Source organism: Nyctibius grandis, chromosome 30, assembly GCF_013368605.1.
Source record: "Nyctibius grandis isolate bNycGra1 chromosome 30, bNycGra1.pri, whole genome shotgun sequence".
Taxonomy (NCBI): domain Eukaryota; kingdom Metazoa; phylum Chordata; class Aves; order Nyctibiiformes; family Nyctibiidae; genus Nyctibius; species Nyctibius grandis.
The window spans coordinates 398876-423596 of record NC_090687.1 but is presented as its reverse complement, the minus strand read 5'-3'; the positions used below and the strand labels follow the sequence as shown (position 1 = coordinate 423596).

Below are 24721 nucleotides of genomic sequence, written 5' to 3'. Positions count from 1 at the left end.
CTTGACTGCTATGCTACGTCCTGTTCTTAGTCCTTTCATTCAGGCTTTTCTGTTTATTTTGTGAGCCTGGAAGAAGTAGCAGCGTAGCACTTGAAACTCAGAAGGGCGTCAAAATATGTAAGATGGAGGTTACTGCACAGCAAGGGGAGTCTGTTTTGCTCTGCAGTGACACTGGGGGTTTTTGCTTGCCTTTGTTAGGGTTTGTTGGTTGGGTTTTTTTATAATTACAGTGGTGTGTGAAGCAGAGATAAGTAATTTTGTCTGGAACAGAGACTGAGTTTGTACTTGTGGCACGTCTTCAGTGTAGTCCTTATCACCACAAAAGGACTTAATTTCTGATCACAGAGTCTTCATATCTATGCTGAATAGAGAACATGTCATTGATCAGCTACTTTTTTAACTTGAAAAAGAGACTACCAGGTGCTTGTTTGGAAGGGGCAGATGATTGTTGTATTCTTTGACACATCTTTTTTAGCGTAAAACACTAGAAGAACGGCAGCTTCAAGACTCCAGAGACTCGGAAACAAGAGGCAGCTTCTCAGAGGAGAAAGTGATGCTCCATCTCTTTCCAGGAGAGAATTGTACACTCACTCCGCTGCCTGGGGTAGCCAGAGTGGTCCACTCCAAGGCTTTCTGCACAGTGCATTGGCAGGAAACTGGCAAATGCAAACAGAACATGAAAGACTCTCACTTACTACCCCCTGCACAAATCCTAGGCATACAGAGTGGTCAGGGGACAGCTAGGGGACAGCTAAAATATGTGCGAGGAACAGAAGGTAAGGGTGTGGGAAGGGCAGAGAGCACTACAGAGTCAAGCAGAAGCTCTCTGCCCACGGCTGAAGTTCCTGCAAGCATTGAAGATGGCACCTCAGAGTCTGGCCTGGTGGAAGGAACAGCCTCAAATCTTGGCATCACTAATTCTCTCCAAAAACCACCCTCTGGACTTCAAGATCCAGGAGAGAACCATGAAAAGCTGAGCTCAGTGGCCTTCTGCATGGAGGGCAGGGAGGCCCTGGCTAGTGACCAAGCAACTGTGCTACCATCGTGCAGCACAGCTTGTGCTTGCAGTAAAATCCCTGATGTGGAGGAACTCTCTCTGCTCGATCCATTCCCACGGTACATGAAATCCTGTCAGGACCTGATCGTCCCAGAGAAATGTTCTTGCACAGACAAACTGCATGGGAAAGACTCTACTCCAGCAGCTGGTGATAATTCTCCTGTGGCTTTTCCGAGCGGGAGGAGCACAGAGACATCTGACTCCTATTCACAGCTACCGAGAGGTGGTGTGGCTTCACCTGGCAGTGGCCCATCCAGATATGAAACTCAGGCTAGCCACAGCCAGGGCCAGCAGCTTGATGCTTGTACCAAGGATGTAACGGATGCAGTAATGGAGGATTCTCAAGAGAAGCTGGGCTCCTCATTTCCACCTCCACCTCAGGGACAATCTAGTACAAAGTCTCTCAAGGATGACCCAAGCCGGCTCTCTCAACAGGTTAGAGAAGAAGGATGGAGTCTACGAACTTCTGAGAGCCTTACGCTGGCTGAAGTCTACCTCATGATGGGCAAACCGAACAAGTTGCAGCTGGAATATGACTGGTTGGCTGTCTTGGAGCCAGAAACCCAGGATGGTAGGGAGCAAACGTCAGAGGCAAGTGCTGTTCCTGTGTGTGCCACCTTTCACAAGCAGAGACTCCTAAACTGCCTTTTAAAACTCATCTCTACTGAAGTCAATCCCAAACCAGTAAGTAACTCGTGCTCCAGGTGCTAAACTCTTATTTGATGTGGGGAATAATTGCCCAGTCGTGTTTTCATGGTAAATCAATGACCAGCCTTGTCAAGATCTTGGAGATTCCTGTGTTTGGGAAAAAAAAGCAACACAACCCAGCTTGCTACAGAGTGGACTTCTCCTCAATATGCTGCATTTGCTTTTCACATTACCTTTTAGTTTCTGCTTTGCTGTGAGTCTCGGTGGTGTTACAGTGAACATTTAATGTGACTACTGAAAAGACCAGTCATGAGGTTAGGTTAGGTAGGTGCCTTCTATTCTCTCTCAGGTTCATAGAACAGCCCAGGTTGGAAGGGTCCTTGGAAGATCATCTGGTCCAACCTTTTGTGGGAAATGGAGCCCAGATGACAAAGGGAGCCTAGATGAGATGAATATTCCACATGAAAACTGCAACCCTTAATTTTCAATGTTTATGTAGTTCAAATTACACTAAGTGTGAAAAGAATGTATTTCTTTGGGATAGCACAGCCAATATGACTGTGCCTGCCACGGATTTTTGTAAAAGTTCCCAGACTCTAGGATAGTTGTTTAACAGATTCAGAAAAATACGATCTTCCTTAGGCAGACAACTGGGAATGAACTTGCTTTCCTTCTTGTGCCTTATAACCAATGTTTAAGATCTGCCCCAGTGACACCTGGGCAGCCATTTCCACCTAGTGCAACCGATTGAAACTTAGTAAAACATCCTTTCAAAGACCAAAAGGACACTGAATTCAGCAGATCTGACTGAACTCCTGTGATGGAGATACTATGACCTAAAGGTACCATTTGCATCATATTCCAGCATAGGATGCAAATGTACCACTATTCCCAAACACACGTAGTTCTTTGATCTTTCTTTGTTGGTGCAGACTTAACCCCCCTCAAGCTCCTTTTGATCCTGGTGTTACAGACATAGAATGTAGGATTTTATAAATATAAAACCATCTTTGCTCAGATACAGCTCCAAATATAGACTTTATTTGAATTGTAAAGGCTTTTGGTCTGACATCTCACAGATCTGTGACAATGTCTCCTTTTTTGGCATCTATTTTTACTTCTGGTACCACATGTGACAGCCAGGGATGACATGGTTAAACAATCACAAAGTAGAAGGAAGCACATCCCCTTAGACTTGGGGGGAGAGGGATAGAAGAGGAGGAAGAAACCCAACAGTTCTTATTTGCAAGTGTTTTCCTGTCACTTTAGCATTCGTAGCGTCTTAAAGTAGCGTAGTGCTCCTGAAAAATCATGGAGCTCTTTCAGATGTGTGCTGTATCGTACATTCCAATAAAAAGAAGTAACAGAACCTTTTATTTATCAAACACCACTTCGTACTCGCTGTGTTTCAGAAAAAGAACTACTCTTCTTGCAGCAATGGGTGTCATGGGACGGATACATATTCAAGAGGCGAGGGTGATATTTGCTGCCTCATTGAAAGTACTGTAGACTTTTTGGAAGTTTTCTCTCTTAAATCCTTTGCTTTTCATCAAATAATGACAGGAACCATCACAATTTTGCCACAGGGTACTTTAACAGAGGAAGGATTGACTGTGTAGATCCCTGCTATTTTCTCAAGATAATATGTGACAAAGCCAAACCGGCCAACAGTGCTGTGGTTCGTGCCTTTAAATGAAGATTACCAGCATAAACCAAACTGTAGCAAATTGCATTGCAGTCGAGTGTGGGTGGTAATTTTATGCCTGTGGTTGCACACAGATTCCTTAGAAAGGGAGCATTTTCTAGACGAGCGTTTAAACAACTTAATGAAATAACTGGATAGGCTTGGAGAATTTGTAAAGCACCTTGCCATGTGCCTCTGGCTATTGCTGTATTACAGTATGAAATAGGAGAAGAGGTGGGAAATAATTCAACATATTGGTCTCTACTTGATTAGAATTAAGAGCAAAATGTTTTTGTCCAGGTATACTTCCAACCAGCGGACCCCTCTGCATGGTTAGAGTTTATGAAAATCAGTTTTGCACTGAATTAAAAAGAATACCTTTTCCATTACTGTGACAAATCTGTCTCTTTACCTTTTTTCTTTTTTTTTTTCTTTTTATCCTGGGGTGGTCCAGCACACTGTGTGAAGCTTGTTGAGTGTTAACTTGATTGTAACATACATTAATTATATCGAACCAGTGACATTTATCACTACTAAATGCACAGGAAGGGCATTTCAGCTGCCCACCACACACACACAGAGATACTGGTGAGAGTACTTAACGATATCGTAGTGTGGCAGATTATTTTTTTTTAACCTTCCTAAGCAGAATGAGTTAACAGTGTATTTGTTGTAACAGTACACAGTATTCATTTAATGTGTGTGCATTTTTAGACACCCGAGATGAGCTCTGTTGCCACGTCACCTATAAAGCCTGCTCAAGAGGAGCAGTCACTGACTCCTCCGGGAAAGGTGATTGCCATCAGCACCAGGAGTCCAGGCTGTGCACGAAATCAATCTGCCCTTCGCAACAACAAGACTTTTTCTCCTGGTGCTGCTTCCAGCTCCTCAGGTGAGTGTTCGGAAAAATCCATTTCAAGAGATCAGACCATGAGTACCTCACACCGTGATGAGCACATCCCAGTAACGTAACACTGGGAGAATGAGTGTTCTTGCTCTTACGAACTTAACTGTTTAAGAACATTGGTATGAGTTAAGTTGCTTTAGAGTTGTCCTAAATTCAGTACTTCTTTGAATCTTGAAAAACAAGGCATGTCACTAATACAGTGTACAATCCAGTCTACAACTACCTGAAGGGAGGTTGTAGCACAGTGGGAGTCGGCCTCTTCTCCCAGGCAACTAGCAATAGGACAAGAGGACACAGCCTCAAGCTTCGCCAGGGGAGGGTCAGGTTGGACATTAGGAAGCATTTCTTCTCAGCAAGGGTCATTAGCCATTGGGAGGGGCTGCCCAGGGAGGTGGTGGAGTCACCATCTCTGGAGGGGTTTAAGAAAAGCCTGGACATGGCACTTAGTGCCCTGGTCTAGTTGACAGGGTGGTGTCAGGGCAATGGTTGGACTCGATGATCCCAGAGGGCTCTTCCAACCTGATTGATTCTGTAATTCTGAGAACTCTCGTGAGTCACTCTTAGAGAAGATGCTGGTGTTTGTTAGGAGCTGACTGATACAGGGTGTGGGATCTCAAGGCAGTGAAGGCTTACAGAGCAGCAAAGTGAATAGATGATGTAAAGTTTGTTGATAAAATAATTACTGAAAATTTTCTCTGCCATTCTGCCATTATAAAATATGGAATGATTATGAATTACCGTTTCTTTTAATAGAAGGTACAGCTGCTATAACTTGTGAGCCCTAGCCCTGCAGACCAAGAATTTCAGTTCTGTTCTTCAGTCCAGTTGGATTTGCTAGCAAATGTTTTATGACTTTAGAAAACTCTGTGAAGGTGTCAGGGTTATTGGGAACAATTGGGATTCTTACGCTGTCCTTCTCACACCCGTGCTGTAAGAAGCAATGGACCATGAGCAGTTTAACTGATGCTGTAAAACATACTCGGTGCTCTGTGAGGTTTTCATTTTAAAGTGGCATTATAGCAATTTCATCTTTGTCTAAAGCTTCATTGCGCTTACTTGCAGACAAGGACGTACTTACTTAAATATCTATTAAAAAGCCAATAATTCGATAGATCAAACAGACAAATTGTTGTGTTTCAGGGAGATACACGGGCTTGAAGGACGTATCTTTTTAAATCAAACGTGCAAGTAGAATTAAACTTAGTTTGCGACATTCATTTTTATGAGATTGTACTTTACGCTTCCCTAATGCCTTGAAAATCCTTTCTGAAGCATTTTAAGTAAGGGTGAGGACCATCTGCTGAGGAGACCAGACAGAAACAGCAAGCAGATAACAATACGTTGTATCTGATCCCCTAGAAACCTGTTCTGTTTACGTAGAGCTTCATCGAGACAAACACAAATGTAATTGTCCGTGTTAGTCTTTGATCCGCACTACCACATTCTACCGAGTTAATTAGTTCAGCTTCTCAGCAGTTCTGCCTGAAGGGAGGTTGTAGTGAAGTGGGAGTCGGCCTCTTCTCCCGGGCAACCAGCGATAGGACAAGAGGACACAGCCTCAAGCTTCACCAGGGGAGGTTCAGGTTGGACATTAGGAAGCATTTCTTCTCAGCAAGGGTCATTAGCCATTGGAAGGGGCTGCCCAGGGAGGTGGTGGAGTCACCATCTCTGGAGGGGTTTAAGAACAGATTGGACATGGCACTTAGTGCCCTGGTCTAGTTGCCATGGTGGTGTCAGGGCAATGGTTGGACTCGATGATCCCAGAGGGCTCTTCCAACCTGGTTGATTCTGTGATTCTGTGGGTAATGCACTCAGCTTTGGCCTCAGGTCATGGCATTTCAGCAGGTCACAGTGGATACCTGAGCAAGTCTGGTGTCTTCACCTTAAGTTCTGTTGTTCTGGTAGACGAACTGAATCCTTTTTATGAGCCCTGATAGGGGTGTTCTGGGTCTAAACCAGCATTGTTTGTGGTCTGGATTGCAGCCTTTAGTATACAGTAATTCTGAAGCTTCTTTGTATCCTCACATACTGCAGTCATTTAATAGCACTGTACTTCGGCTGTCAGCAGACTGCTAGGTTGCTTTTGGTGATGAGCCTTCTAGGTGCATTCCCTCATAGACTTTGGTCCCAAGTCTGTCTAGGTGATAACTGCTTTTTCGTTTTCATCTTTTGGGTTTTTTTAATTAAAGATAAATTCATTTGGCCTTCTCAGTAGACAATAAAGGTTAGAAGATAGCCTGTGTCCACTCCAGAAGTACTGAAAGCATTGGGAAACTGTCAGCTCCACAAAAGCCACACAGCTAGCTGGAGAGACAAAAAAAAGGATTAAAAAGAATCATGCAAAGGGATTTAGAGAAAAGTGAAGGACCAGCTGTGATGCAACATCACCTATAGTGCTTAAAATATCATCATGTAATTATAGTTGCATCCCTTTATTGCTTTTTTTAAGGATAATATCCTGTGTATTATCTTTAACAATTGTATCTAACTCCTGGTCAGGCAGGAGGCACAAATTTGTATGTAGTTCTGCTTTTAATTGCTTTTTAGATACATTAGCACGCTGTAATTTTAACTAACCTTTGGAAAACCAGCAGAATCTAGAGCAGCAGCGTGGAGGTGGCAATTTCATCTTTTAAATAGGAGGAAAAGAAAACCTGTAGGTTTCTTTGTTAGGTAAAGAAAGTGTCATGTTCTTCGAAACGCTTCTTGAATACTGTTGCGTACACTCATCTCTGCACTGGGGTGGCCCAAGCTCGTGCCCAGGGAGGCAGCAGACATGGCTAAGGATTGTTGGCCACTTTGCTTCTTCCCCACCGCGGGTGAGTCAGGTGCCTGCAGCCTCCCAGCTGAGATCTCCGCCCAGCAGTAGAGGCTGGAGTACCGTGACAAGTATGGGTGCAATGAGTGTGAAAACAGCTGTTATTTTTTAAAGTTTAATGTAAATGGAGAAGTTTTACTCAGACCAGATGCCATTATTGCAATGTGCCAAATGGATTTCTTAAGACAGTCCATCTTTTGGAAGGTATTTTGGTAAATTCATCGCTGCTCTTTCATTTCTCTATCACCAGAAACCCTTTATTGGGGTTGCACCTTGAATTACCACGGGGTGGGGGGGAGTGTAAATAAAACATCAGCATTGTAGAATGTGTCTGTGTTTGTGTTACCTTCCCCTACAAAAGGAATATTGGATATATAGTTTGTTTAGTGGGAAGGGCCCTCAAGTATTTTTACAAGCTGAGTAGATGAGCTGGTTAACACAGTCTGTGTGGGGCTTAAAACTAGGTGCTTAAATTCTAGTTTCTTCAGTAGCATAAAATTGCATTGAACCCCCTTCTTCCAAGGACTTCAAAGCAAGTGAATGTTTGCAGTGTCCTTGCAGAGCAGGTGAATACTGTCAATTTGCAGGTGGGAAAACCGAAGTATCGAGACTTTCATGATTTGACATCACAAACCTGGTGGCAGAGCCACAGTTCATAAGTCCCAACTCCCTGTTTATCCTTCAGTTGCTAAATAGTTACTTTCTTTTTGTTTTCACTTTTCTTCATTAAAACTGCTGTTAAAATCTTCTAGGTTTGCGAAACCTTCCTAGACCTCTCTTGGTGGCTGGTCCTTCAAGTTCTGGAAGCACTGATGCAGATGGTGGACTCTTTGCAGTTCCTACAACTCTGCCACCCAACAGCCGCCATGGGAAGCTGTTCCTGCCTAGCAAAGAAGCAGAACTGACCTTCCGGCAGCACTTGGACACCATCAGTGTAAGTGAGACGACTGAGCGTGTTGTGCCTGAGCAGCTTCCAGGAGGTATTACGGGGGTTTTGTGGTTCATCAGAAAGTGTGGGCTTTGCTATGAAGCAGCGCTTCTAGTGATGCTCAAGCATAACATTATATGAGCTGAGATTAGTCAGATTTTGACTACAAAACCGTGCTTTGAAGTGACATCACCTCTTCAGACCTGAATCTGAATGCTGTCACACAGCCTGATGAAACTGGTTCACTCTCTCAGTTGCTCCAGCAAATATATTTGCCAGGTTTGGCAAAGCTGATATCCTTTTTATCGTGCAGGTAATTTTTATACAAGCTCACTGCTGTATTTAACTCAAGTACTCATTTTATTTTTTATATATACAATCTCAGTAACAACTTCATAGCAAGGTGCAGTAGTTAAGTAGTGAACTGGCTTTTTTGGGAGAAGGCTTTATCTCCATAAAACAAGAAGAAAAAAAAATACATTCCTGGTGGAAAATTTTCCTGCTCTAGCAGAAAGAATATTCTACTGTCTGAAACAAACCACAATATTTTAATAAATAGTTACAGCTTTATTGAAAAACAGAGTTTGGGGGGGTATAATTTACTCTGTCTGCATGCTTAAAATACTTTCTAATGCATTTCTTGTTCCTGTCCAGATGCAGTCGGACTTCTTCTTGCCAAAGCCAAGGAAGTTACGGAACAGGCACTTGCGGAAGCCGTTAGTCGTCCAGGTCAGAACAGTTTGCACAGTGTGAAATGCCTGGTTTGCTTCCTGAATAGCTATCAGCAAGGCTGTAATGATTTGCACCTAACTGAAATAAAAAACTGAACTTCCCTCATACATGCACTGGAAAAGTGAAGCTGAACATAAGGAATGAGCATTTTACTGTATATTGTAACCAGCCATTCCCTATGTGGGGAATGTCAAGGACAGTCCAGTGCATGAGGCAGGTTGGAAAAAATAAAAGCACCCCTCACGTGAAAGCAAGTTCTGCTGTTTGGGCCTGCTGGTACTGATGTGCAAGCAGTGGGTTCATGTGGTGCCCTGATCTGTCAGTGTTAGAGCTGTCAGTGCTATTGCAACAAGATCTGCCTTTAGATATTTTTCCCTGGCTGTTGGACGGGGGTGGGTATAAACCTCTGTAGTGAAATCAAACATAACACTATTTGAAAGAACAATGATTTCTGGAAAAAAATGGGACGTGCAAAGAGATGTATGGAAGAGCTGTATGGAACTTCGGCAGCAGGCAGCCATTAACCTCCCTTAGACTCCTCTGTTAACCCAGCAAAAAGGCACATGCCACTGTGAAACCACAGCCTTGTCCTAGGGACTTGTGGCAGGTGGAGAAAATACAAGAAATCTAAAATGAAAATAATGGAAACTTGTTTGGGGAAAACAAAGTTACCAAGTGTCGATATACCCTTTTGTCTCTTCTGCTGTGTGAGAGTAGGAGACCTAGACAGTACATACATACTATTTTTTGGTACTGAGATATTCTGGTCTACGCAATTCCATTTGTTTCAAGAGCTCCCAAGTACGTACAACTGCCTCATTAATTCACACTTGTTTAATTGTAATGGAAGATCAGTTTGCACACAGACTAGATCCTGCCCTTAAGATCACTGCTGTAATTATGTGGGAGATTTGAAAATTACTGCAAGAATAATCAGAAAGGAATATAGTTCTAATTAGCATAGAATTGTCCATGTGGAAATTTTCTCTTATAGTAGTTTACAGAGAAAACACATGATTCCTACCTGTAGCTTCTTTCTCAAGATAACGTAGACCTTATCGCTGTCTCTGTTGCGTGATAGTCATGCCATGTACATACTCTGCTTATTCTGGAAGGTATCATGAACTTCTGTGCCTTGGAAGATGAGTTTTACCCTCTGTTCTGCGTTTAAATATGTTCTGGTTTATTGTTGTTTCTCCCACATAGAGAACACTGCTCCCCAGGCCCTCTGGAAATCCGTCCCAGCATGTCTGTTCCTTCTCTATCTTATCCAACTCGTCCATTACAGGTGAGTCTGCATATCTTCTAGTACTTCTGTGCTGCCATGAGATGGACTGGACAGTGTCCCTTAAAACTACATAAAGGAGTCATTTCTAAAAAGAGGAAAATATCCTTTCAAAACCGCAGAGTCGTTTACCAGTTGCTTGAGTCACTTCCTACAGGATGATGGGATTGTTCTCCTGGATCATTGTTAAGCAAGTCATGATTATGGTAGAAATTTTTTTTTCTTCCATTTCCCAGTATTGAAAGCAGGGAAGAGTAAGGAGTTCTCTGCAAGGAGACAAAATTTTGGAATAAATTACTTAGATAAGAATTTTTTTTCTGTTGGGTGTAATCATTTGTCTCGATTTTGTAATGGACTTTTCCTAGCACGTGGGATGCTGTTGAAATTTCATACAGTATAATCAATACACTGCCCATTTGTCCTTTTCTGCTGATACACTCTTGAGTACAGTGGTAGTGCAGGTGATCCCCCATCTTGGCTTAAATCTCACCATCACCACAAGACCTTAAAGGTTATCTCCACTGAAATTAGTGAAAGCAGCTTCAATAACACGGCAGCACTTGCGTTGTTGTGGTAAGGCCCTGGTTAGCTTGCATTGCTACTACAAGTGGAGAGGACTACTTGCACTCCCGGAGCTTGCTACTGCTTGGAATTCGTTTGCTTCCGTAGAACTGTGTTGTGCTTTGCTTTAAAGATGTTGGATTTCATTTGCTTGAGAGGTGTTCAATCCTTCACCCTAGGGAGAGGTTCCTTTCGGCCAATCCAGTCTTCACTGACTAAAGCTGCTGTTTCTCGTCCAATTGTGCCCAAAGTTCTTCCGACGCAGACTACGAACCATCTGTCTAGTAAGTGATTTCTTAGAATGAGAGCCAAGGCCTGTTGTGGTGTCTGTGATGTTACATTGTTGATTTCTATTTCCTAGGTAAAATCATTAGTGCCTTTGGAGGTTAAAGAGCTGCGTTAATGATACCTTCCTCTCTGTGGCTGTGTCTGACTGCAGAGGGGGGCAGTCAGTGGTGGGACAGCCTGAACTAGGTTCCTTCGCTGTGTCTGACCTGCAGGCAGAGCAAGGGGTTAGAAATTGTACCAGAGTTGAGCACTTCTGTGAGGTTTCATTGGAAGACCACTTTGAAAAGGGGTTGTGACATATTTGAAGGAAACTTATGAACAGCTTATCTACTAATGTGGGATTATGAATTCTACAAGAAAAAAACATGCCGGTGTGCCCCCAGCAAATACTGTCTTGCAACAAAAGAACAGGTCCCAAAACTGGAATGATTAGTGAGGTGAAAACAAAGACTGCTTCTGTGTTTTACTAAGAGGATTCTCTGTGATAGGAAGACATTCAAATGTTTTAAGTGGATTTTAAAAGATGTGGGTGAGGTTGACCCTACAACAACGTAAGTTTTTTTATATTGAGTAAACGGCTGCTAGAGGCAAAATAACAAAATAAGGCTATGTTATTTTTAGAGCTCCTCTAGTAAACCATAGGAAATTTCTAGAAATTGCATAACAAAATACTTAACACTTTGCAGGACAAAAAAAGAAAAAAAAATAGAAGGAAAGAGTTGGGGGGGGAACTGGGATGTTTCTCCAAACTGTTTGGGTATACCTGATATATGGAACAGGGCAGAAAAATTAAGCATTTTAGCTGAAAGAAGTGTTATACTTTGTGAAGAGGAACAACTGATAGAGCCGATGAGATAGTTACCATTTTCGCTTTTTCCATGTGTTAAGTTTTCACTCTGGGCAATTTTTAAAAAATAATCTTTCAGAGGAATCACAACAAAGTAACTGTCTGAAGAAAAGGCTTGTAACATTTTTTTTTTTGCTTTTTCTTCACAAAAGGTGCTATCGACTTGGCAGCTAAAAGCGCTGGTATTATCCCTGGCAGCCCTGTGCCCGTCCTGGATGCAGATGGTTTGTCAGGTGTATCTCCATTGTCACCAGATGGAGTGACCACGGTGGTAACAGGGCAGGAGTCAACAGTGGCACATCAGAATGGAGGCCCCATCACCGCTGTAGAGGTCAGAGTCTCTTGAGCATGGTTTCTAAAGTAGATCAGTGTTTTGCTCTTTCATCGTGTAAAAAAGCTGTAGTATCAATGACTCTTCCATGAGCTTTCTCCTGGAGCTCGCTGTTAGCCACTTCTATCATGGCAAACCCAATCTGTGTTGTATAGTGTGTGTTTCAGGATTGAGGGATCAAATCGTCATCACACTGAACAGATTTCCATCCTGTAGAATAGCTTTCAGCCGTGAGACTGTTGAAGTTGGCCATCTAGAAATCTGGCCTTGAAAAGAAACAGTAGCGTTTCAATAGACAGTAATTCAGGAGGGAATCTGTGGTGAAACATGGACTTTCAGGGATGTATTTGGAATGGAAACTGTGATTGCTCCTTGCTGTTTCTTTCATTGAGACCCAGATACATGTTAGTCCATGTCATTTTCTCAGGGAGTTGATGGACGATTTTGGAAGGTATTATACATGGAAAAGAGCGTGCGTGAACGGTGATAGGCACTTGTCTCTCCCCAGCTGTATTTGCAGCACCTCACGTACACGTTTGTCACTCACACGATTTCTGGTGTGCTTCTAGGGCTCGGGCCCTGGCTGTCGGGTTCCATTCATCAGCCTACCAACACGCCATGAGCAGGAGGCAGTTCCTGATGGTTTCCAGGTAGAGTATGTGTTGAAAGAACAGTTGTATGAAGTGGGTAATGTTCTGAAAACTCCACTGGTATTACTCGTTAAAGCCCCTTGTTATCAGGTAATTGTACACTGTGGTACTGTTCTGTGGGAATTGAAATCTCTAGCATCTGAAGAAGTTTAAGGAAAGAAATTTAGGAAAGCTGCTTAAATTTATGTGGGTGCCGTTCTCTAAAAAAAGCAAAGCAAAGCTGACAGTCTCTGACCTCTGAAGGACAAACAGGTTTTACACATTTCTTGATACAGTGGAGGAGTTGATAATTGCTCTGCTATATGGTACGTGTGTATTTTAGACATCACAAAGATTTCAGCAGTTGGCAGTCCTGCTGCTTGTGTGTTGCTGAAGGAGGAAGATTAAGACTAAAGCCATGATTGTAATGCCAGCATCCCCTTCAGAGAATCACTTTTCTTTATGCTGGATCCAATGAGAGATACTTAAAAAGTACCTATGGCAGCACCTAAGTTGTAAGAGTGTTGTCATCCTGTCCCCAGCTTCGTTCTCCGGTGAGATCCAGGACCTTGTGTTAGGTACTTAAGCGTCAGAATACAGGCTTTTCTTTTTTTTCAGTGGAGGCACTTTCCACCCTTCCTGTGACAGGTACATGCAAAAAAGTCAAATTAATTTGATTGGAGAAAATAAAGGAGAGGAAGATTTTTTTTTTTTTTTATAGGACAGAGGTTAGGACATGAACCTACTAGGCATTTATTAATGGGGCCTTAGGTTCTGGTTCTTGCTCTCAGGACAGCTTTGTATATACTACATCAGAAAAAACCCACAAAAGTTGAGGTACTAATAATGAGACTCTTTAAAAAAGATAATTGAGTTTTGGGACGTCTGGCTGTACAGAGGAGAGTTAGCCATTTAAAATATTTATATAATCTTCAAGCAGTTATAGGGTTTTTGCCTATACAAAGGCAAATGAATACTTAGTTCTTAAGAACTGTCTTGTAAGTTCATCGAAATCGTGTTAGTTTTATTATTATGCTTGTTTCTGTTATGTAGGCGATATTAAATATTCTTTGGAATGTTACAGACCCATATTTTTTCAGGTGATTTGGCAGGGTATGGGCTGAAGCATACTTGTCTATACTTACAGATATTTTTAATGACAATAATACAAACTTATTATATAAATAATAATATATTCCTAAAATTTTAGGAATATTATCTGCTGGATTATTAGTCCTCTTTTTTTTTTTTTTTCCTTAAAGTCTGATTTTAATCTGATGCTCAGGAGCTGACCTGTTGCTTTTGAGACAGATTTCCAAGTCCTTCATAAATTCATGAACAATTAACTCTGTTTCTTATAATACAGGGCACGTCAGTCCTTTCTCTGTCAGAACTGTCCAAGACTCCCCTCCAAAATGGTCTTTCCACCCCTCCACTTCCCTCGTCGGAGGCTTCCAGCACCCGGCTCTCTCCTCCCAATGTTTCTGCTCTCTTGGATATTTCTCTGCCTGGACCACCTGAAGATGTGCTTTCTCAAGGAGAACCTGCCACTCAAATCAGTGATTCCATCATTGAAATAGCTATCAGCTCTGGTCAATACAGTAAGTCTCAGCTTAGCTAAAGTCTTCCTATTAGCTTAAAAATAATCCCTGTCATCTTAGATGTCAGCAGAAACTTTTCCAGGAAGCAGTTCTTGGTTATTTTTTTTTTAGTATCTGTTGGAAATAAAATTATGTGCATAGCCTTTATTTTCTAGCATATATAGGTGTTTTTTTTGTTGGTTGGTGTTTTCTTTTTTCCTTCCTAAATATAAATTGGTGCAGTGTCCTGTAACTTTACTGCATTGACTGAATCGGTGATCCTGACGTTGGCTTACAGGTGAAGGTGTTTCTCTCTCTCCTGCAAAGCTGAATGGCAGTGACAGCTCCAAAAGTCTTCCGTCCCCATCCAGTAGTCCTCAACAGAACTGGATTGCCTCTCCCAGCCATGATCCCCAGTGGTACCCCAATGACTCCACAGATTCGTCTCTGGGCAGCTTGTTTTGTAAGTGTCAGGATGCAGAGAACTGCAACAGAAAGTTTCTTTCCTTTTAAAGCAAATGAACAAACCACAAACCCCCCAAAAACCCCCAAATCCTTTGGAAAATCACAAACCCAGTAGGATGTTTGTCTTCCCTTCTTGCTTTCATTTCAGCAGTGTTGCCTTGAATACATTTTCTTTCTCTTTACAAGTCTGTTCCTGAAGAGATCCTGTTGCTACCTTGGGGCCCATACCTTGGGACAAATAATTCCTTGGCAGCTCTTTGTAGTCTGTTTGGAGCCTGACTCATCAGTTAGGTTGAGACATTTTGGCTGTTCTGCCAGAATGAAAAGATGCCCTTGGCTCTGCTGTTGGAAAAACAGCCTTTGTTCTATGCTTGGTGAGCATAACCTCCAAGACATGAGATCACTGGGTTTGGTTGGTGTTTCTTCTAATTAATATTTCATGGGCCAGTGCAATGAGTCTCTTAGCAGTGTGCTGATAGTGTTCATGCTGGTAACACCTAACTTTTAAGAGAGAGAAGAAATAGATATCTGTCCTTCTATTTCTTGTCCTTCTATTTTTCTATTTTCTATATTTTTTTTCTATTTTCTTGTCCTTCTCTTTATCCTCCCAATTGCAAACATTCAGTGCAGTGACTTGCTGATGTGCCTGTTCTTTATAGCGAGTTTCATCTCCCCTGAGAAGGGACGAAAAATGTTGCCAACTCCTGTTGGGACTGCCAGTGGCACCTCCTTACTGGGACCCAGCCTTCTGGATGGAAACTCACGGGACTCTTTTGTGTCCCGGTCTCTGGCAGATGTAGCAGAGGTACGTCATCAAATTACATTCAGCTCTCTGCTTCCTTTTTTAGTGCAGTGTTACTGTGTACTGGCCATCATACCTTCCTGAGATACTTACGGCAAAGATGCTTTGACATTGGCACTTCAGCTTAGTAAAACAGGGTTACAGGCTTAGCAGGAAGGTGTAAAATGACTTGAGGATTATATACATAATATATTATATACTGCTGGTCCCAGAGGCTGTTGTGAGCACCTTCAGACTCAGGTTCTTTTTTCTGTTTACGTTGGACATATCTTTGTTTTGAGAGACAGTTGTAATCCTTCTATGTGTCCTGCTTTGTAGAGCAGGGATTGAAAATACTAGAGATGAGAGAAAGATTAATACTGATGTAGCTACAGCACAGCTGGAGGACTGCTAGGAAAAAAAAATAGGTCTAGAAGGAAGAAGCAGGAAATGGCTAATACTAAGTTACCTGAGAGAATGTCAGAAGGGCCTGTGCTGCTGAATTATTTTCTCTGTTGGTAGAATTATTCTTCTGTTTTGAAATATTTTGAAGGGGTAGAGTGAAGAGCAGCAGTTATTAAGGCTTTGATATGCTTGAGGGGACAGAGCTCCCTTTCAGGGGGACAGAGACAGACTGGAGGAATGAGCTGCAGGAACACTGTGGAATTCAGCAAGGACAAATGCAAAGTCCTGCCCCCGGGAAGGAATAACACCGACAGCAATGTAGGCTGGAGACTGACTGTTTAGGAAGCAGCTCTGCTGAGAAGTACCTGGGCATCACGACAGACAGCAAGGTGAACATGAACCAGAATGTTCTGTGGCAGCTGAGAAGACCAGCAGCGTCGTGGGCTGTTTCAACAGGAGCATAGGCAGTAGATTGAACAAAGTGACGATTATCGCGCTCTGCTCAACAGCTGTGAGACCCTGTCTAGAATATTGTGACCAGTTTTGAGCACTCGATACAGCAAAGACATAGATAAACGGGAGCAAGTTCAGCAGAGGGCTGCCAAGATGCTTAGGGGGCTGAAGCACCTGTCTGTGAGGAAAGGCTGATCGTACTGGGCTTGTTCAACCTGGAGAAGGCTTCGGGGCAGGAGGGACCTAACTGCCTGCTAGTACTTGCAGGGAGGTCATCAAGAAGATGTAACCAGCCCTTCACAGAGTGGTGATACATGGTGGGAGGAACAGGCAAAAGCTGAATTGAGAAAGGTTCTGACACATATAAAGAAAAACTTTTTCACCCTGAGGACAGTCAGGCAGGAGAACAGGTTGCCCAGAGATGATGTGCAGTGTCTGTCTTCAGAGCTTTTCAAGACTAACATCAATAAAGCCCTGAGTAAGCTGGTCTGTCCTCCTGTGTGACCCTGTTTTGAGCAGGAGGTTGAACCAGAGACCTCTTCAGGTCCCTTCCAATCTTAATTACCCTACAGTTTACAGTCGTTGACTCAGTGTAACATGATGTACCTTGTAACTTTGTGGGGGCTTGCCCTGATGGAAAGAAAATGTCATTCCTCCGTTGCCCTTTGGATTTGGATGAGGAGGCTCTGTGCAGACCTTGTAACCAGAAGCTGCAGCAAGCTCATGCTGTGTTAGTGTGCCCTTGGCAGCTTCAGACTCCACACACAGCTCTACTTCCTGGCATAAATATGAAGATTCTGCTTACTTGGTAGTGAGAATCTGTGAAGGTGTGTGTTAATTAAAGGAACAGATGTTAATTTATTTGTGTGGATTTTAAGTGACATTGCAGTCCTTGATCTTACAAACTGCCTTCAGAAGAAAATGGGGTAAGCCACCATTTTAGGCACACCAGAGCAGCTGTTTTGGCCGATATGGATTTGTGTGGGAGTCTTCAGAGGAAGCCAGTATCACTTAAAAATGGCTTTAATGATGGGAGAATTTTGAAAGGCCTTTTATGAAGTGTCCTGCAGAATCAAGTTTTATTTACAGATGCAGTTACTATGTTAGAGGTAATATCTGTAGGGGTTTTGTACAGTGCATCTACTAGTGCACCTTAATGCTGAATTAAGGATGGGCAGGTAAGGCCCATGGAAACTATAGGGTTGGTTTTTTTTTTTAGATGCTTCCATTTAGCTGTGGATAAGAGCTATTATCTAACTCACATAAAGTGAGATAAAGTGTCTCTTTCATATGAGGAGAGGCTGGGAATGAAGATGAGGGAGCCAGACTCTTCTCAGGACGAGAGGCGGCAGGCACAAATTGAAACACATGAAATTCCACCTGGCCACAAGAAAAGTTTTGTAATGTGAGGGTCGTCAAACACGGAAGCAGGTTGCCCAGAGAGGTTGTGGAGTCTCCATTCATGGAGATAATTAAGCACCTGACCGACCAGGTCCAGGGCAGCCTGTTCTAGCTGACCCTACTTGAGCAGGATGGTTGGACAAAATGATCTCAAGATGTCCCTTCCAACCTAAACAATTCTGTGATTCTGTGACATTTTCACTGACTCTTCTCTCATGTCTCTTCCAGGTGGTGGATTCCCAGCTGGCTTGCATGATGAATGAGAACAGCATAGATTACATATCTCGTTTTAATGACCTTGCCCAGGAACTATCAATACCTGAGCCAACCCGCAGGGAAATTCTGTTTGATGGAGGAGGTGGTGGTCCCCCAATTGGGGATCTCTCACAGTGAGTGTATGAGACCAGCAGGCTGGTATAGACTGTTCAGCTGAAGTTGGAGCTTGCAACACTGGATCATGGCAAGGGCAGGTTGTAGAGAAGCAGCTGAGGCTCAGTTGTCCCTGTCTTGTGCACTTCTTTCTAAAAAAGCAGCATTGTCTTCAAAGGTCTGAAGAAGTACTTGCAAGTCCTGGAATGTGCAATATACTGGGAACAACAAAACACGGAGGAGTATTACAGGAAATGGTGTGTCCCCTGCGTCAGTGATAAAGATGGCAGGTTTGTGGGACAGTCCTGGGCTTGTACTTTGGAATGGCCTCAGCAGGAAGCCCAAGCAGGGAAGGGTATTGCCAGCAGCTCCCCTACGTGAAGTATTTTTTGCGTAGTAATCAAAATGCCATGCTTTGGGATCCACGTTGAGGTGGTGGAGGATGAAGGGTGGGGGTGGGTATGGGAACCGTTTTGCATCTTGGCATGTCCTAGTTGGCACTCGTTATCCGTCAGTCAAACCGAAGTTTATTGCACTCTCTTCAAAGGCGCTGTGACTCTATGATGCTTCGTTTTTCTAGACCGTTCTGTTTCTCTGGCTACGTTCTGTTGTTTGACCATTCCAGCAGGGCCACGTACCTGCTTTCTTGCTTTGTAGGGGAGCTCTGATTCACCCTGCTCCCAGACTGCATGGATCCTTGGGGAGTTCCCTCCGTTTTTAAACCCCGTCACGTGTCACAATCATCATCCTGACTGCACTCATATTATCCACCTCTTAAATTCTTCATCACATTGCAGAGTTCATCCCGTGAGTGGGAGATGCTTTCTTGCTTTCCCTGAAGAACAGTTGCTTTTTAAGTCAGGAAACACTGCAAAAAAGCTTGCTGGAATCAGTATGAAAGCTTTGTCACAATTAGTCGTGGGTTTGCTGGAAACCTGTATATATCACCATCTATCTTCACCAAAACTGAGGATTTACCTGGGAGAGGAAATAGGAAAGAATATTGTAATGTATAGAAACAAATATGGTAACGCTAAAGTTGTTGAGATCTGTTTTGTGTCATGATGAGGAGAGGTGTCAAGTCCTAGCTTAACCCCTTAGTCCGTCCTTCTTTCCTCCTTGTTCTGTGAATCCCAGGTGCTCTGTAGTACCTCAGGGCATCGTTTTTCATTATAGTCACTCCCAGGCACTAGTGCATCTGATACTCCCTCTACTAAATCCCCATGTTAGTGTTTTAATATTTGAAAGGCCCCGATCCTGATACCAGCAGGTTCAAAGGAATACAAAGTTACTTTCTCTACAGCTGGTTGTCCGTCGATTCTACCTTTATAACTCAGGAGACTTTTCCTATTTCCTTTCCTACCAGTCATGAGAGAGAATACCTTTATTGTGCCCCTTTTTTAAGCACTTGTCTGCTTCTCCAGTAAAAGTGTGTCCCTTGGCTGTTTTAAGTAGCTCTGAACTTGTCCAAGGGGCTAGTCCTATATAAACCTCAACTTTATATCATGAATAAATAAACAAAACTTCTCCCTCTCTTGGGCTGTTATCAGGGGTTCATTTTCCCAACTTGCACTATACTTGGTGGATGTAGTTCTACCTGCCTTTAGCTACTTTTCCAAGGCATCTGACCGGGAGTTTCTTCTTGTAACCTTGCTCACGATGCACTGATTGGATTTGCTCTTTTCCCAGTCACTTTACGCTGCTTTACGCAGGTTTTTTTTAACTGCTCTATAGTTTGCCTTATGCTTTCTGTCATTAAGAGAAAATGTCACAAGTTGTCCGATGCCCCTTTTCTGTGGCCCAGAGCAACCTTCCTGATTTCACTCAAAAAGTATGGAGATATGGATGACATTCCAAGGCCCCACGTATCAGGTTACTACGTTCTCCTCTTTGACATAAGAACCGTACAGATGTGTGAAAACAGCATTAGTACAACGGGATGTTCCCACCAGGGGGGCAGACCTGTAGTACTAGGAAGAAAACTACCATGACTAGAAGAACGGAGAATTTCATACCTGTGGGCTAACCTCCTATCCTGCCTGCATGTCAGGTGGGATTTTAAGTCCTTGTGCCATTATTTCTCTTCTATTATTCTTAGAGAGCCTTGTTTGAGAGTTCTGATGCGAATATCAGGAAATTATGTAAACCTAGAATATAAAAAGTCGAAGGCTGTGAGAAAAAAAGCTGAGGACTGTATCGTTCTGAGCGTTCACCCGTGGTATGGAGAGGATACCCATTAATCTCAAGAGTCACTCCCTCTAAAAGTTCTAAGTTTTACTTAGAGTTGAGCTGTATTTTGGTTCGGTCTTTCCCAGACTGTTTCCTCTTGGGTTTGGCTTCTTCCATTAGTAATGCTGATTATCCTATATGCTGTACCTCCAAGAATCCTTCGGACTTGCAGGACAAAAGTAGAGGGGCCCTACTGTAGCTGTGGCTGTGGATTACAGGACACGCAGGAGGAGATGTGATACATTCTGATCAAGTACTGTATAAAAGAAAAATCTGAACTCTCACTCTTAAACTTCTAAATGTTGAAAGACCAGCCTGATGGTCTCCAGTTTATTTAGGAAGCTTGACAAATATTTCATCTTCTTTACCTGTGCTGGTAATGGAGTGGATGTGACACTGGTTTTCGACTCCTAGGTTACCTACAAGAAGTGCCAGTGTTGCTGCACCTCTGTGGCAGAGCGCTTCATGGAGACCTGTGAAGCCTTTCTGCTGTCTGACACAGGGAGCTGTCACGCTGCCCCTCCTCAGCCCATTCGGTTGCCACAGGGGAATAATAGAATTGCAGAATGAAGTCACCATAGTGGCTATAGGTAATGATGCCATGAGATCAGAAAACTTTAATACCCTGAACCTTTGTGAGCAGACTTGGCCCACCAGGTAATAACAAAGTGAAAATGACAGAGGTTCAGCACTCGGAACTTTGCGGTTAGAAACGTGTTTGGCATCAGCCTCTTAAAAGTTGTCATGAAACAGCATTTGATTTCGGGAATGGAATGCTTTGCAAACTGCAAATGAGTTTAATAACAAAGCCCTTTCAGGACAAGTCAGTCTTATCAGGGAAAAACTTGAAAATAACTTAGATCTTTGTGGTAGTTCTGAATTGATGCAAAATTTGTCATCCTGATTATGTGAAAGGTCGCTTAAACACACCTCTCGTTCCCCAGTTCTAGATTTTAGGTGGATGTGCTTTACGATACTTATCATCACAGTTTGTGCCTAAGACTGCTAAGCGAAAAACTGGGGTGTGGGGGTGTATATACACACACATATATATACACACACATACATAGATGTACGTGTGTGTATATATATATTTTTTTTAAACACAAAACTTTTTCAATGTTAATTTTTTCAGCTTCCCCAAGAGAACTGACAAAATCCACGTGTGTAACAGTGTCAGCGTATCCTAAGCAAACGTTCAAGCAGGTTGTACTGAAGTGCACGCAGGATTGGTTTTGAGGTAAATGGGACTTCGTTAGTTTAACGGCTTCGTGGGGCACTGCAAGGTGGTTGGAGAAGACAAATGGACACTAACAACATCCAGTTCTAGTATCACTTGCTCTAGGCTTTCCCCGTGTTAGTTTAGTGACTATAAGTAATAAGTTCCGAGTAGTTCAGCAAGGTGAATGGCAGAGAATTCAGTATTTATTGTCATCATAGTCTGGGTGAAAGCAGAACGACATCCCAGTGATGACACCTGCCCTGTGTGCATGCGTGCGCTGGCTGGGTTCTCTGCTGGGTGCTGCATCCCCATTACCCACACAATTCATTTTATCCTTTATCACTAAATCTACTAAGCATAGGAATACTAATTGTTTTTACTATGGCGTTGTTAAGCCTTGACACCCCTCTTTATATTTCTAAATTGAACTAAATGGCTTGGATCAAATGAAGCTATATACTGACTCCGCAGATCCCAGAGTGGAAATTAAGTTGCATTTTGGTTTTTTTTTATACTCAAGACTTTGGATGCATTTGTAAGGAAAGTACTGCACTTTTTTTTTAACCTTTTCAAACCTTTGAATCTCTTAATTTCACAGCAATTTGTAAATGTTAACTAAGTGAAACCTTGGCAAGCACTACGGCAATAAGTTATCATTAATTACTGAAACATGATAACTGCTTTAGAGCTTATGGTTCTGGCAGCAAAATTTAATGCTGTTTCTTTTAATAATAGTTAAGCCATAGCATCTAAGGTTTCTGGCTTGTTTGAGATGTGAATTTGTTTTATAGATTATAAATATACCTATATAGTGTATGTATAAAGCAGAATGCCTGTCCTTACTGATTATTTTTTGTACCATATTGTAAATTATATTATTTATTCTTTACCAATTTTGGAAAAAGGTGTTTTGGTTATTTAATATAATATACAATATACAAAAGCTGTTAAACTTCCTCTGTTTAAATTTCCAATTCAACTTGTAAAGCTGTTTTTACTCTTGTGCATAAATACATACTAATACTTGGTCTAACTTATGTCCAGTGTGTTACTCGCCATTCATGCCCTGTCAGATTTGTCCATTTAGCCTTTATTTACATAATAATGGCCCCCTGGGGGGGCTAAAAATTGTCTGTAAGGCCAAGCCTGTCAAGGTGAAATTCTGGTTTCAGTGAAATCAGTGGCGTAACTTCCATTGACATCACACATCCCTGAATTTTGATTATTTTCACCGTGGTGAGAGGTTTTGGTGGGGTGGTTTTTTTGCTTTACAGCTTCCATCCCCAGTGGTGTTGCTAATTGTGAGTGTTAGAAGTGAGTCAAAGGAGAGGGTGGTCTGTGCTGAATGTCCTGTCTTTGTCCATGATCACCAGTAATGTGGGGAAAAAAGGGAAAAAAAAATAATCACCAAAAAACCCACAAAAACCCCAACCAAGCAAAGGGGTACGATAAAAAGGGTGTTGTGTATCTTGGGTTTTATTTTTCCCCCTAGCTTTTTTTTCCTTCACAGCTTCAGATAAGAACTTAGCTGTAGAGGTTGCATTCAGGCCATCACATTTTATATAGCCACTACCACAAAAACTTCTTCTCCCTGAGGACAATCAGGAAGAGGAACAGGTTGCCCGGAGAGGTGGTGCCGTGGGTCTGCAGAGCTTTGCGTGACAGGACTGAATGAAGCGCAGAGGAAGCTGGTCTGACCTAGCTCACGCTGCTTTGTGCCAGAGGTTCAACTAGAGACCTGAGGCTCCTTTCAAGCTGAATTACCCTGTGATCTACGGCATTAACTAATTCCTTTTTTGTACACATTTAGGATTTTGGTCTCTGCAACACACAGTGGCAGCTTTAGTTTAATTACGCATTCAGAAAGTGCAAGAGTGTTCTTAAACTAGATGATAAGAAACAAAGTTATTTTAAAAAGCTCAACAAAAACCTTATTAGTAATATTCTTTGATTCTTCCTTTCCATCCAAAGAGTGAGGACTCATCTCTACCACTTGTGTACTGAGAAAGCTGGACGATATGACCAAGTTTGAGCTGTTTCTGTGCAGCTTCTCACCTCCACCATGCTGTGACAAAGGCTCACAGCTAAGAGACCTTCAGCTCCTTTTTCCACCTTATGTCAAAGCTGGTACTGAATCCTGCCACTTTCTTTTCTCACAGATTATCTAATTTTGCCCTTAATTAACTTAACACTGTAAAAACAGAAGGAATGAGTCAGAAGTAAAGGATGAGTAGCAAAGCAAGAAATGAAACAAAGCGAGATAGTGCAGAGTATGTATTTCTGGTGTGGTGTTTTTGTTTGGATTTTTTAAAATACGTCAAGAGAAAAGCAGGAATAGGGCTGCCTCTAAATTTACTTCTTGGCATTTGGAAAACTGTGGAGCCATTAAATAAAATCTTCAGCTGAAAATGTTAACTTCTAATGTTAGTATCAATCAAAAATGTTTGGTTAAAAAGGCCATGAAAGCGTTGGCTCCTTGGGCATAGTTGTACCAGCTCCTCCAAGCCCCGATTCCCCCGGATGGATTTCACAGGGCACTTGCCCAGCCGTCTGGGAGGTTTTTCCTTTGATGATCTTCCTCCTTGGCTTTACACTGACGTTTTTGGGTGCAAAGCCCACACGGGCCCCCCAGGGCCTGGCTGAAGCACGGACCGGAGCCGGCCCCTCCCGGGGCTGTCGCGGCCGCTCGCCACAGGGCGCCGCTCCTCCGCGGACAGAAGCCGGCCTCGCCCCAGAGGCAGGGCCGGCTGCGCGCGTCCGCGGGGAAGGCGCTACAGGCCCCGGAGCCAGCCCTCGGGAGCGGACGGCTGCAGCCGAGGCGGCGGTTGCCCGGCCACGGCCCCTCAGCGAGACGGCGGCCACCCCACTGCGACCTCCGCGCCCCTCTGCCGGCCGCTCGTCCCCGCCCTCGTCCTTTAAATACCCCCGGCGGCTCCTCCTCTCAGCCAATGGCTCCGCCGCTCCCTCTGACGGACGTGCGGTGTTACCAATGGGAGGCGGCCAGGATGGATGACGACGCGGGCCCTTGTCGAGCTCCCCTCCCTCGAGAGCCTCACCGGACAGGCGGGACATCGAGGGGGCGGCCTGCGTCCGATAGGCTG

At 43.1% G+C, this 24721-nt stretch overlaps 1 protein-coding gene across 2 annotated transcripts in view; it reads left to right on the top strand.

Moving 5' to 3' along the window:
- The window catches only part of CRAMP1 (cramped chromatin regulator homolog 1), a 50146-nt gene extending 27489 nt beyond the window's left edge, over positions 1-22657 (top strand). The window contains exons 10-22 of one of the 2 annotated variants that reach the window (XR_011049843.1): positions 476-1741; positions 4104-4281; positions 7867-8048; positions 8697-8771; positions 9981-10062; positions 10800-10904; positions 11908-12086; positions 12656-12736; positions 14082-14316; positions 14594-14758; positions 15420-15565; positions 18029-18459; positions 21534-22657. Coding sequence is in view for 1 of the 2 variants with exons in the window: in XM_068420262.1 (XP_068276363.1) it covers positions 476-1741; positions 4104-4281; positions 7867-8048; positions 8697-8771; positions 9981-10062; positions 10800-10904; positions 11908-12086; positions 12656-12736; positions 14082-14316; positions 14594-14758; positions 15420-15565; positions 18029-18193 (2859 nt within the window). In the remaining variant the exon portion in view is untranslated. Of the gene's footprint in view, positions 1-475; positions 1742-4103; positions 4282-7866; positions 8049-8696; positions 8772-9980; positions 10063-10799; positions 10905-11907; positions 12087-12655; positions 12737-14081; positions 14317-14593; positions 14759-15419; positions 15566-18028 lie in introns of both variants that reach the window. The other variant, XM_068420262.1, reaches the window with a different exon arrangement.
- The last annotated feature ends 2064 nt before the right edge of the window (positions 22658-24721 follow it).